Consider the following 13813-nt stretch of genomic DNA (forward strand, 5'->3'; position numbering starts at 1 on the left):
AGCCTCCTAAAAGCCAATTTTACCCGTGCTAAAAGCTGCCTTCTACCAGGCACGTAAATTGTTTTAGATTCTCATTTAACCACCTCTAATTACGTGATGTCGGGTGGCAGCTAAGCCATTTTTATACATCAAAGAGTCTAGCCTGCAGTGAATGGGACCACACTCAATATTTTTGGGGGTGTACCAAGCTCAAATATTGGATTTGAATGGGGCTGGCCTGAGTTGGGGTCTGTGTGGTTTGTAACCTGCATTGGAGCAGCCTGGAAAATAACAAATTATTGTAACAAAAAGTCACGCTATCAAAATGACTAAAAATCATTGTAATGATCCTGAATGCAGAACTGTAGGCTGTGTTTAGAGTGGGCCAACACTTTGGAAAAAAAAAAAGAGGTATTTGGGCATGGTATCCCTGCCAGATGTGCAGGTAAGAGCAGTGGAAAAGACCCAAATGAAGCAGGATTTCCCTGTGGGTGTGTGTGGTCAGACACAGCAGCTACTGGTACCAGTACTCTGTTCAGAATGGAAGGATGGGTTAAAGTATGGAGGACTTGAAGCTTGTTAATAAATGACTTGACTTTGTTACCTTGGAGTTCATCCATACCGTAGCAAGGCTCTTTCTGGTAGTTAGGAGCACGTTTAGATGTTTGCACATGTGAAATTGTCATTCTTCAAGTGAGAAGAAGCCTCAAGAAGTTTTCGTGGAGAAGGTGAACCTCATTAAAACAAAAGGTTGCCACTTTTGTGCTGCCTAGTCCTGGTGTTTGTCTATCCAGAAGCACTTTGGTGCCAAACTTTTCTTTCCTGTTTGCCCGTGCTGTCACAGCCAGCTGCCAGCCAGGGGAAACGCTTCTCCTGGCACAGGTCAATGCATGAGCAGGAAATATCACAGAAAAATCTCCCAATTAGGTAACGGAGAGTGAAAAATTGCCTCAAGTTTTGCACTTGGCGTAGTACACGTTGACAGGATTCTGAGGGTTTCCAGCCAACAGCCTTATGGCAAAGGATTTTGCAGGATGGTTGTGTTTTTCTTCCCCAACAAAAAGGCATGTGCCATCCACCATCTGCTGGTTGCTGCCATGCTTCCTGCCTTTGGAATGGTTTCCTTGGCTTGTAGAATGTCAGTTTATAATTGATTTTAGATTTTTGAAATTTAATTTGGTTTTTTTTTGCTTTTTTTTTTTCTCCTCAGCTTTGATGATAAATGAGAAAAGGAAAGGTATTTTTGTATTTCTGCTGATGAGTAATCTGGCATTCACCTTCGGTAAAAATGACATTTCATGTCTATTAATAAAGTGAGTAAAATTGGGCTTAAGATTATTCTGGAGGATGAAACATATTACAATTACTACATAAAATGTGTCTTAGACACATAGACCACCAGGATAATTAAAGCTACACCCAAAATGAACCATAGATCCAAAAAAACCCTGGGGGTTTTTAATAAGAAGTGTCACTGTAAATAATTAATGAGTCTCCTAACTCCAGCAAGAAAAAAAGTGAACTATAAGTCTGTTTCAAGGTTACAAAATCTTAGAAACAAAATCTTTTGCTGCTGAGTGTTTTGTTCAAACACAGACTAAGAACATAAGGATGGTTCCCTGTGCCAGATTTTTCTGGACCATTATCCTGTTCCCAGCAGTGAGTACCAGGGAATGTCTTGGAATGGCTAAGAATAGGAAAGGCATTTGTGAGGTTTGGTCTTAGTGCTCCCTTGGACTCTATTCTTATTTCAGAGTGTCTTGAGCCAGATGCTGTTTGCATGTAATCCATGGTGTATTCTTCTTCCAAATCTTTGTGCCATCTCCCTTTGGACCCGCAGAGAGTTGGATCCACATCATCCTTTACAGAGGAACAGTGTAACCATCCTGCCTGGTGAGCCAGAAAATCGCTCATTGTCGTTTCAACCATTTTAATGGGAATTTTTTTAATAGTAAATTGTCTCCAGCTTTTTGTTTTGTTTTGTTGGTTTTTTGTTTTTGTTTTTTTTTTTAATTAATCCCAAATTCCACCTTCTCTGGTGAGAGGAAAAAGAGGGCAGTGACAAAGCAGGAGAATAAAGAAGAGTTGCAAGGACTGCAGAGCTGAGTTGATGTTTGGCATTTCCATCCCTTACGTTGTTTTCAGCACCAACTGGAACATGGAGTGTTTAAATACAGCTCTCCTAATCAAAGGTGGGACTCCATTAGTAGATGTCTACTTTTCCAAGTGTAGTTGTCTGGATCCCTGTTTTTATCCTGGTTTCCAAGTAAATTAGGTTTGAAAGGATGTATTTTCCCCAGCCCCCTTGCACATGTTCCTTATGCTCTCTTCTATTCTCTCTGGTAACTTTTAACTCACAGGGTAATTCTGGCAAAAATTGGAAGACAGAAGTCCAAAGGATTGATCAGTTCTTGGTATCTTTATTTAATCAGCTAAGATGATGAAGGAAGTAGGCAAAAGATGCTTCCGTAGGTATTCAGTGTTCATTAGTTCTGTTCTTCATGGAATAATTTTCCCAGGCATTTTCTTTCTTTATCTTTCCTCTTTGACCTAGCAGAAAATGTCACCAAAATTCAAGTAAACTTTAGCAGTATTTGCAGTTCTTCCCTTGTACTTTACTGTGTCTACTGTCAACCTGTGCCAATATTGCAAATAACAGAGAGGCTTTTAGAATTTTGCTTTAGAATAAGTGCATGAACAGAGGTAAATAAGAGAGACATCATTTTCCCAATTAACTGGTTAGAATATTGATTTTGAAGTGTTTTTCAGCTGTCATGGTAAATGACTCTTACCCCTGTAATGTTTTGGATTATATGTTTAAAATTTGCTGTTGGGTTGCTGATGCTTGTATTGTTTAGGCTCCAGTCAGATTCTGCCTCTTGCTGCAGCTTTTTTAGGACAAAAAACTTGAACACAAGTTGAGTTTGGCTTCATTTTGGTTTGAGAACTGTTGTTGGCCACAGGGTCTTCAGAGGGAATCCCCTGGAGCAGCCTGAGGTCCAAGTCTAAGTCCAGAAATACCTGAAACAGGAGCAGTATTTGAATTTTGCTGACATTAAGGGTGACACATTTTCAGGGGGGCACTGTTGGTGTAGCTGTTGCCTTCCCTTGCCTGGCATTCCACAGAGGCAGTCAGCCTCCTGAAATGCTGTAAAGTGACTCCGTGCCAAAGACTCGTGTTGTTGCTGAATATGTGTCTTAATTATTCATGTGTCTACAACTTGGGAAGTGTTAATGGAGAGGTGTCTTTGTGGTGAGAACAGTGAAGCTGGAAGGAGCAGTGTAATGAAAGGAAACGTGGGTGTGTGTGTTTAGAACATGGGGGAGGAAAGATTTAAGGCTTGAGAAGTTGATGTTCCATCCCTTCTTGTGGAAAGTGGAATTAATGTTTCCAAAGTTTTTTCCACTCTTAATTGTTTCTGGAAGAGCAGGTTTACAGTATCAATTAAGAATATCAGAAATCTGCTGTAAGGTAGAACTTCATGTGCATTTCATGTTTTTAAAACTGGTCTGTCCATAGAGGCAAGACGGGGTTCTGGTGCCATGGGCTCTCCATTACCTGGAGTTTTGGAAAGACTCTTCTATGCAAATACTTTATTCCATACAGGAATGTTTCATCCATACAGTCCTTTGGTCTGCTGGAAAGCATAAACAGGAAACCCCCAAAACCAAGGCCATACAAACCCAACTGTTTGGGATCCACAGAGGTGCTGCTGCTTTACAAAAACACCACATTTCTAAAAGTTGGCCAAGTTATTTGCATATATGTGAATGTGTTTGAAGTGGCAGAACAAGGTAGGATTTGTCTTTTTCTTGTCTCCTAATATCTTGCCTAGTTCTTTGATGTGTTTGTTAAAAAACAAAGTATTTTATTCTCCTCTGAGTTAGATATATGCACCTTGTAAAGGTGTTTTGGTTTTTTTTTTAGCTTTTCCTGTTAGTGATCAGTCAAATTCAAATGGAGTTTACATATCTAGCTGCTGAGAATTAAGGCTGAGGTTCTTATGTCATATTTTCATAAGATTTAATAACAAAATGAGCTTTTTTTTTTTTTTTTTTGAAAATCAGTCATATGATAGAGGACTGTGTGACTGCCACACATGTTAAACCGACAGCCTAAATCATAAAAACAGCTGCTTTTTCTGATACATTTGTTTCTTCACCCCACATGCTCTTATAAGGAAAAACAGCAGGGTACGAAAACGTTGCAGCTGTGGGTAGAAAAACATTACCTCAGAATTTGGAGCCTTTCTTTTTATCTCCCGGGACTGAAAAATGCTGCAAATCAGAGAAAGTGTGTCATTATTGATCAGCTATTAAGTAGATAGGGCTTTTTCTTAATAGCAGCATTCTGATTTAGCTGTCTGACTTGGCTTGACACAGCACTTTCCTGTTCGTGATGTGTGTGTCTGCTCTGAATCCCGGGCTGTGCTGAGGGTTTTCTGACCACAGAGTGTGTGAAGCAGCCCTGACAGCCACCATTCCCAGCTCCACCATTTGTGGTGCTTCCCAGAAATGTCAGCGTTAAGTTTCTGCATGGATAATCACAGATCCCCAGCCTTTAATGACCTGATGCTCTTTATGCCCAGGGAATATTGGGGAACTTGTGTTGCAGGAGACTGGGTCCCTCTGTTCCTGAGAATTTTTGCCCATACTTCCACTGTCAGTCTGTCCCTCCAAACTGCTTCCTGCTGCACTTTTGTATCCAATCTACACTATTTTTTCTCCTTTGATCTGTAAGGAGTGCTAAACCTCACTTGTAATTCCTTCTCCTGCTGCAGATTGCCAAATTGAATCCATCTGAACTACCTTCCTGCTCACAACTGTTCTCTGAAAGGTTTTCATCACTGCCTGGATGGTGTATTCTTGAAATTCAGCCCAAGAAAATAGTTCTTTGTGTAGCATTTTGGGGGATTATATATTAAAAAATGCATAAGCCATAAATCTCTTTTTGTGATTCACAATAGTGGCAGTGCATGTTTCCCTCTGAATCAATTGCAGATTTCATCAGACCTACTTTATACCTGAGTCTGAATCTGTTTCAAGCTATTATTTTTAAAGTGTATAAGGGCTATGATAATTTGTCATTTCTCTAATTTTATCTGTCTCTAGAACTGAGATCTGGCTTATTAAAACTGAAAGGGTTCTGTTAACAAAAGCACATTTACTCCTGACAGCTCAACAAAATCAGGGTCTCCTCCAAACCCCTACTCAGACTTCAAGCCTTTATACTCTGCTGTATGTGACAAAAGCTTCAGGATGATTCCTGTGCAATGTTATAAAAAAATGTTGAGAGATTAATCTCTCAGAGCTTTGTCTTAGGCACGGGGGTGTAACTGCCTTAATGAATATTATAATGATATTTTTCACAAAAAATAGCAACCTAAACCGCAAGTGTTAAAAATAGTCAAAAATCTTGGGTAGGTGATCCTTCATAGTGCCAAGTTCCCCCTTAAGATCTATCAGGTAAATGATGCACATATTTCAAGCTGTCGTAGCAGCTACTTTTACCAAGCAATTCAGTGGACATCTATTGCAAAAGGAGGAAAGGGAGAATATAACGTAAAAGGGTTGACACCACCGGTCCCAGACCTTTTTTTTTTTTTTTTTTTTTTTTTAATAAACTGCAGCAGTGAATTAAATATCTCTGAGTGTGTTTTTACTCAGAGTTTTAGAATAGTGCTTAGGATCAACCCTTGAGCTGTTTTCAGTTCCTACAATTCTATATCCAGAGAATTGAAGGAGGATTTCTACTCCCTGAGATCGGACCTTTGCCATTATTCAAATAAAAGAGTTTATTCAATCCTAAGGGCAAGGTCATCTTATTGATGTTGCTCAGGTAACAGCAGAAATTGGTCTGAAAACCTACTGATCTGTATTTGATCTGTATTTTGATGTGTTATCCCAAAATATTTTTCCTGGTTTCTTATTTTTTAGTTTGAAAACAATTGAAATTAATATTTGCTTAGAAAATGAAAATCTCCCTTATTCCTGGGAGGGCTGCATTAACTTTTTTCAGTATTTTAAAAGATTTTGGGATGAAGGCATTTTATAGATGGATTGATCTAATTTATCACATCTTGATAGGAATCATGTTAAAGAGCCAAATTACAGGATACATGGATACATTTGTGGCTGTGAAGCCCTGGGAGCTGTGAGCATGGCTCTGGAAATTAAGCCTCAGAAATCAGTTGGGAATTCTCTGAAGGGCATATTGAGCACTTGAGCAAGGGAGCTTCATGAATTTCCTATACTTGGACTTTCAGCAAATTCTTCTTGAGGTCATTTCACAAAAAAACTCTCAAAAAAGCAGAACTGTCCTGAATAAAAAGGAAATTTATTCTATGAGTTTGAGAACTGGTGAAAGGATAGAAATCAATTGCCACTTTCAGAATGGAGAAATTAATTTCTGAGTCCCACAGGGATCTGTGCTGGGACCTCAGATGTTAAGGTGATCTTGGGAACTGGGGAAGGGAACGAGGTGGATGAGTTTGCTAATCAGCCAGGGCAGTGAAAAGGGGCATGTGAAGAATTACAGGAAAAGGTTCCTGTCTCAACAGTCGACTTGATGCTGAAGCAGCAGCTGAAAATCAGTGCAGGTGAACACAAAGTAATGCACATAGGAAGAAATGGTCTTGACATAAGAATAGCTAATAGATAATTAGACACATTCTTATCAATACTCAGGAAGGGGATCTCGGAGCCACTGTGGTCAGTTTGCTGAAAATTTCTGTACAGTAGTGCCAAAAATGGTAGCTGAATTGAAAGAACTCAGGATAAACCAGGAAACAGTGCCCTTGTGTTCCTTCCTTGGGTACCTGTTCCTTCCCTTTCAACTGAAAGGGTGCTGGGAGAGGTGAGAAATGTACTCCAAGGGCTGGAATCACATCTGCACTAGGAATGAGTGGGAGTCTTCATCCTGGCAGGGGAACAGGACAGGGCCCTGTCCCACCACGGCTGGTGCCACATGGTGAAGGTGCACTCACTGTTTGCTTTTCATCGCAGCAGTAGAATTAGAAGCATGAGACAAAATGAAGTAATTTAAGGTATTTAAGACCCCAGAAGAGCTTTTCACACAAGGTGTAATTAAATTTTGGAATTCATTGACATAAGAGATTGCAGGTGCCAAAGGTTTGCATACGTTCAAAAATCAATTACTCATAGGGAAAAAAAATCCATGGATTATTTTTATGCGCTAAGAAATCCTAAGCCACAGGGTGAGTCTGGGAGGGTTTAATAAGAGAGTCACTCCACATTTTTTTCTTATTATTTTATTAAGAATCCCATACTAGTTATATAAAATGTTACAGATGGACTCTCAGTCTGAAGCCATATGCCCATGCTTAAAAGAAACAGAATTATACTAGTTTATATTTGAGATTTGGCCAAAAAAATCTGAGATGAACTCTGGTTTTTTTCATTTATGTAATGTGTCAATGACCCCAAGAGGTGGTGAAAGCACTGAAGTGTTTATATAGAGTTAGAAAAAACAAAATTAGGATGCTTTTAAAAAATAAATGTATGCTGAAAATGGTATGAATTTGGAAAATTACAACATGAATCTGTCTAAACTGTATTTTGAAAACAGTCCTCTGGGCTTACATACTTTTACTGATGAACCCATAAATAAGCTACAAAATGCAGGATTGTATTTGAAAGCCATATTTGCTTTCCTGTAAGGGACAGTTACTTCCTGTCTGCCTTTCCTTTGATAGCCTAACAATACGTGGCCACTTCATCTATAACATGGCAGATAACTTTGCAGAGCGAAAATATGAACGTTTCCTAAGATCATTTTTGTTCCTATGTATTTTATGTTTATATGCACCGGTGAGGCCACACCTCGAGTGCTGTGTCCAGCTCTGGGATCTCAGTTTGGAAAGGACACTGAGTGCTGTGTCCAGCTCTGGGATCTCAGTTTAGGATGGACACTGAGTGCTGTGTCCAGCTCTGGGATCTCAGTTTAGGATGGACACTGAGTGCTGTGTCCAGCTCTGGGTGTCTCAGTTTAGGATGGACACTGAGTGCTGTGTCCAGCGCTGGGATCTCAGTTTAGGAAGGACACTGAGTGCTGTGTCTAGCTCTGGGATCTCAGTTTAGGATGGACACTGAGTGCTGTGTCCAGCTCTGGGTGTCTCAGTTTAGGATGGACACTGAGTGCTGTGTCCAGCTCTGGGTGTCTCAGTTTAGGATGGACACTGAGTGCTGTGTCCAGCTCTGGGATCTCAGTTTAGGATGGACACTGAGTGCTGTGTCCAGCTCTGGGATCTCAGTTTAGGATGGACACTGAGTGCTGTGTCCAGCTCTGGGATCTCAGTTTAGGATGGACACTGAGTGCTGTGTCCAGCTCTGGGTGTCTCAGTTTAGGATGGACACTGAGTGCTGTGTCCAGCTCTGGTGTCTCAGTTTAGGATGGACACTGGGTGCTGTGTCCAGCTCTGGGTGTCTCAGTTTAGGAAGGACACTGAGTGCTGTGTCCAGCTCTGGGTGTCTCAGTTTAGGATGGACACTGAGTGCTGTGTCCAGCTCTGGGTGTCTCAGTTTAGGAAGGACACTGAGTGCTGTGTCCAGCTCTGGGTGTCTCAGTTTAGGATGGACACTGAGTGCTGTGTCCAGCTCTGGGTGTCTCAGTTTAGGAAGGACACTGAGTGCTGTGTCTAGCTCTGGGATCTCAGTTTAGGATGGACACTGAGTGCTGTGTCCAGCTCTGGGATCTCAGTTTGGAAAGGACACTGAGTGCTGTGTCCAGCGCTGGGATCTCAGTTTAGGATGGACACTGAGTGCTGTGTCCAGCTCTGGGATCTCAGTTTAGGATGGACACTGAGTGCTGTGTCCAGCTCTGGTGTCTCAGTTTAGGATGGACACTGGGTGCTGTGTCCAGCTCTGGATGTCTCAGTTTAGGAAGGACACTGAGTGCTGTGTCCAGCTCTGGGATCTCAGTTTGGGAAGGACGTTGAGACCCTTGAGCACATCCAGAGGAGGCCACGAGGCTGGTGAGGGGCTGGGAACACAAACCCTGTGAGGAATGGCTGAGGGAGCTGGGGGTGTTTATCTGGAGAAAAGGAGACTCAGGGGTGACCTTGTCTCTCTCTATACAACTCCCTGAAAGTTGGCTGTGCTCAGGTGGGGTTGGTCCCTTTCTCCAGGCAGCAACTGAGAGAATGAGAGGACACAGCCTTAAGATGCACCAAGGGTAATTTAGGTTGGATATTATGAAAAGTTTTTCACAGAAAGAGTGATAAAGTACTGGAATGGTCTGCCTGGAGAGGTGGTGGAATCACCATCCCTGGGTGTGTTTAAACAAAGACTAGATGTGCCACGGTTTAGTTGAGGTGTTGGGGCTGGGTTGGACTCGGTGTTCTTGGAGGTCTCTTCCAACCCAGTGTTTTTGTGAATTCTGTGAATCTTACGGTAAAAATCAACAGTTGCAACTTAACATGTCTTTCTAAACAGAGTTAAATTATTTTGCTGGAACATTCCTCTGTCCCGGCTCAGAGCTGTTTCTGTTCCTCGAGCAGTGGCACGCAGCTGGTGACCTCGAGCGGCGACACCACGGTGCGGATCTGGGACCTGTCGAGGCGCAGCTGCATCCTGACCCTGCGCGGCCACTCGCGCGCCGTGCGCGGCTGCTCCTGGCACTCCTGCGGGGACTTCGTGGCCTCTGCCTCCCTGGACGGCACCAGCAAAATCTGGGATGTCAACAGGTATGGGGGCTCTGGGGTCACTAATTGGTGCCTTCATTAATGACTGGCGTTGTGTTCGAGCTTGTTGGGGTTTGAAAACAAACCAAGGGAGAGGTTCACAGTCAGAAATGCAATTTAATGAGAAGAAAAGGAAAATAAAATAAAATAAAATAAATGCAATAATACAAAAAAAACCTGACAGAGTCAGAATACAGCCTGATCAGGGTGATGGAAGCAGTCCAGATGAGGTGGTCTTCCTGAAGCAGTGATCTCGTAGAAAGGTCTGATAGCTCCAATCCTCTGGGAATCCAGTGGGTGAGGGCTGCCTCTACTGTCCCAAATCCCAGCTTATATCCAGGTGAGAATGCTTGGCTCCTCCCCATGGGCGGAGCGTCTCCCAATGGGATGATGAGTCATGGAAGAGAGCCTTGATGGCCCATTAAAGAGAGATAACTCCCGGAGGGAGTGATCTGTGAGTCATGCACAAGGCATTGATGGGCCATGGACTGAAGATGGTGATAGAACACATCCTAAACTACAACCCAGGACAGAGCTCCACATCAATTCCTGGAGTTCATTCGGAGAGCAGAGGGAAATCAAAGGCAGTGCTGGAAAAATCAGCCTCTGATGGGATTTACTAGATAAAGGGAGCTAGGAAGGACTTAAATTAACAGGGTGCCAAAAAGGAAGTATTTGCTTTCACTTGGCATCCATTAATCTTCATTGCTGGGGTATTTTTAAGCTAAGAGCTCCATGGAACTTCAATATGTAATTTGAACAAGTAACTGAATAAAACTTTCAGTAAGTTTTCTATATACTGTTTCAAGCTCAGAAGTACACAACACAGTTTAAGGTCAGCCAAGTGGAAATTTATTTTAGTCATTATCTGTGTTTCAGCAAGGTGACTCTTGATTAATAAATCAACATATACCTTCTTTATTATCCAGGCAAATGCATTTTTATGAAGGCGTTTTTAGAATATCAGTGTATTTGTGCTTACCAATTAATTATTAGTTCCTTAACTCTCTCCAGTTGTCTTCAGTTTTGATTAACTAACACCTTAAAGAAATGGGATGGATTTATCTCTTTCCAAACTATCTCTCTATAAACTAGACTCCTGAATTACTGTACTAGGTCTGATTTTTACCAGCTGGATCTTGTCAGGCCACAGAGAAGTTTTGACTCTACAGGCCTTTTCCCTAGTTCTTTATTATCCAGTCCTACTGGATTTTTCCATTTCCTATCGGTCTTTTTCTTCCTTTGCATGTGATTGAGGTAAAATACTCCTTCATGATTGTTGGCCACTGCAGGGGAAGAAGCTTCAGTGAAAACTCAAGGGAAAATTTCTTCTTCTGTTCATTTTTCCTAAATCCCTCCCAGTCCACTGCAGTTGCAGCGAGCCCTTACTGGAGACTTCTCAAACTGTTGCAATTCATCCAGATTCCATTGAGAGTTAATTAAAACTCTGTCAGGATCAGATTTCCAGTCTTGCTTTCAAACCATGAATTGAGGAAGCATTAAATGATACTAAAAATATTGTTTGCAAAATGGGATAACTAACCTATCCTTTCATGAATTATTCCAAATTATTTCGGAAAAAAAAAGAGACCCAAACTATTTAAGGTTTGGCAAAGTTCAAGCCAGCTGAGAGGTGGCTTTTATAGGAGAAATGACCAGGTAGTGCTGAGAACAGATGATGCTTCTACCATTATTATCAGTAATAAGCATTAATGGTCAGTGTTTTCCTTAGAATTGGCAACAGCAAAAATCTAATGTATTGTTGCTTCTTTTCTTAACCTGTTGTATATTCCTAATGCTTTAATCATCCTTTATGGCATATTCATGACCTTTAAGAAATAATACTAACAATAGCTTTAGTTTTTATGTCAGAATGAGTTTGAATTTGCATAGACAAGGTTTTGTTTAGACAGTTGAAAATGCTTTCTCTACTGAGGAAGCTTTTGTAGTCAGAGGAATCAAAGCAAACCCTCACCACCAGCCCATGGTGCCTCCCACTCACACTCATCACCAACTCCCATTTCTGCCTCCAGTCTATCTGAGCTGTGCTTTGCTTCTGAAAATAAGAGGGTAACATCCCAGCCATGATGTGAAAGGCTGACTATCCATGCAGAATCATTGAAACACCAAAAAATAATGCAAAATCTCAGTAGCTACAGGAAGCAGGAAGTGGTATAAAAATGTGACGTAGTCTGATTAAAATAAGGTGTATTCAGAGTATGGAAAAAAGTGAAAACGCCCTGTGGGAGTCCTCACTGCTGGGGTTTTGGTGTGTTTCCAGTAAAAGCCATGTGCTGGGTGCTGTTTGTTGCCTCATATCCAGGTGAGATCTGCTGTGGTTGGTTCAGGTGAGTTTGTAGAGCTCTGTGGGGTGTATGAAAGGAGGGCTGTGCAGAAATGCCACCCTGCTGAAGAATTTCTCTACAAGGGGTTTTGTGGCAAGATGTGGCTGTTTCAAGCTTAAGCCATCCTGGTTCTGCAGAACACTCAGCTGCAGCTGGGCCTTATGCCCATGTTGGCTCATCCAAGTGAAAGATGAGCCTGTGCAGGATGTACGGCACGATTTGGAAAGGAGGGAAGGCTGTGGACAGATCCATGAGCTGGTGGTTTCCACTGGATTGTTCAGTTGCTGCTGTTAGGTCTGGAGGTGCTCTGCAGAAGAGCCTGCAGTGAGTCTGGGCTCACAGTGCTGCTGGCTGAGCTGCCTGGCCCAGCGTGCAGCACTGATCCCAGCCGTTCCCAGCGTGTCCCCTGGGAATGTGCCACCAGTCTGGAGCCCTCCATTCCACCACAGGGATGTGGGCCCTCCTTCAGCCTGCCTGGGGCTGTGTGACAACAGGACATGGAGCAGGCCCTCCATGGTTTATGATGCTTGGAAAGTTATTTTTCTCCCCATCCCCACAGAACAGGTGCTCATCCAGGTACCACCATCAGCGTTCTCCCTCTCCAGGTGCCACAGGCTCTGAGCAGGGGACTGAGCCCAAGACGACATTCTTGTGGGAGGATAATAATCAGTGATCATGGTTAAGCTAGTGGGTTTATTCTTTCCACTAACAAGGAATTAAGATTTTATGAATGAGAGCTGTCTTTCTTGCTTAATATTATGTATTTGGATGAATGCCTGCTTTCAAATTGAATGGGCCTGGAAAGCAGCAGATTGTAGGGGAAGAGAAGCAAGAAGGATATCAGAGTCATCACTGCCACCTCTCTGAAAGAGGTATGTTTTAAATAAATGCTACAAATAAAAATACATCCATTTCTGTAGTGGGTGACAGCTGTCTTTTTATTTCCAAGTCTCAAAAAAGCCTCTTTTATACATTAAGAACACACTTCTCTGTAATTGTTGCTTTTGGAAAATATGCATCATTCTCTATAGTTGTAAATTTGGTGTCAAGAAACTGGGGAGGCTATTTGCTGTCTTTTAGCACCAAAATCCAAGGTGCAATTTGAACAATCATCAAAGACATTATTGGAAACCAAAGAATACAAGATGCATCATCTCTTTAATAGGAAAAGGTTTCCAGCAGTTTTAATACATTACATAATTGTTTGCCAATGATAAGGAAGTTCTGGCTACTAAATACTTGAATTTTATTTTCTTAGAACATGAAATTACTGCTGGGGTTTTTGGTTTTTTTTTTTTTTTTTTTTTTTTTTTTTTTATTCACAAACGCTTTTCTTCTGTGTATACTGAGAGTTTCAATCACTTATCAAGCCACAAATGACATTCCTACCAGGAGGGTAATGTGAGGTAGCTTTGTAGTAAACCATGTCCTTCTGGACAACTTACTTCTGTTCGAAGATGCAAGCTGAGTTTGAGAAATAAAACAGAAAGTGAAGAAACAAAAATCCAAGCCTCTTCCTTTTTCCCTGGAAACACAGGCACAAGCTGAGACACAGCCATGATCTGAGTTACTGAAAGACTTGAGGGAGTCTGAGATCTTCTGTTGGAAGTTCCTGATGCTTCCTGCTGGGATAATTGGTTGCTTTTAAAGGAAATGAAAAAGAAAATGATGTAACATTGTGACAGGGAGCGCAGGGAACAAAAGGTAACTCAGGTGCCTGCCATGGCTAGAAAAATTTAAACCAAACCAAAACAGCAAAACAGGGACATACCTGCTACCTTCAAAATT

General features: G+C 41.8%; 1 protein-coding gene across 1 annotated transcript in view; it reads left to right on the top strand.

The window, feature by feature from the left end:
- Positions 1-13813, top strand: part of SPAG16 (sperm associated antigen 16) — a 273745-nt gene that overhangs the window by 187410 nt on the left and 72522 nt on the right. Inside the window, 1 exon segment of the mRNA XM_066322434.1 lies at positions 9498-9683. Coding sequence (XP_066178531.1) covers positions 9498-9683 — 186 coding nt within the window.

The sequence above is a fragment of the Sylvia atricapilla genome, chromosome 7 (genome assembly GCF_009819655.1).
Source record: "Sylvia atricapilla isolate bSylAtr1 chromosome 7, bSylAtr1.pri, whole genome shotgun sequence".
Classification (NCBI taxonomy): domain Eukaryota; kingdom Metazoa; phylum Chordata; class Aves; order Passeriformes; family Sylviidae; genus Sylvia; species Sylvia atricapilla.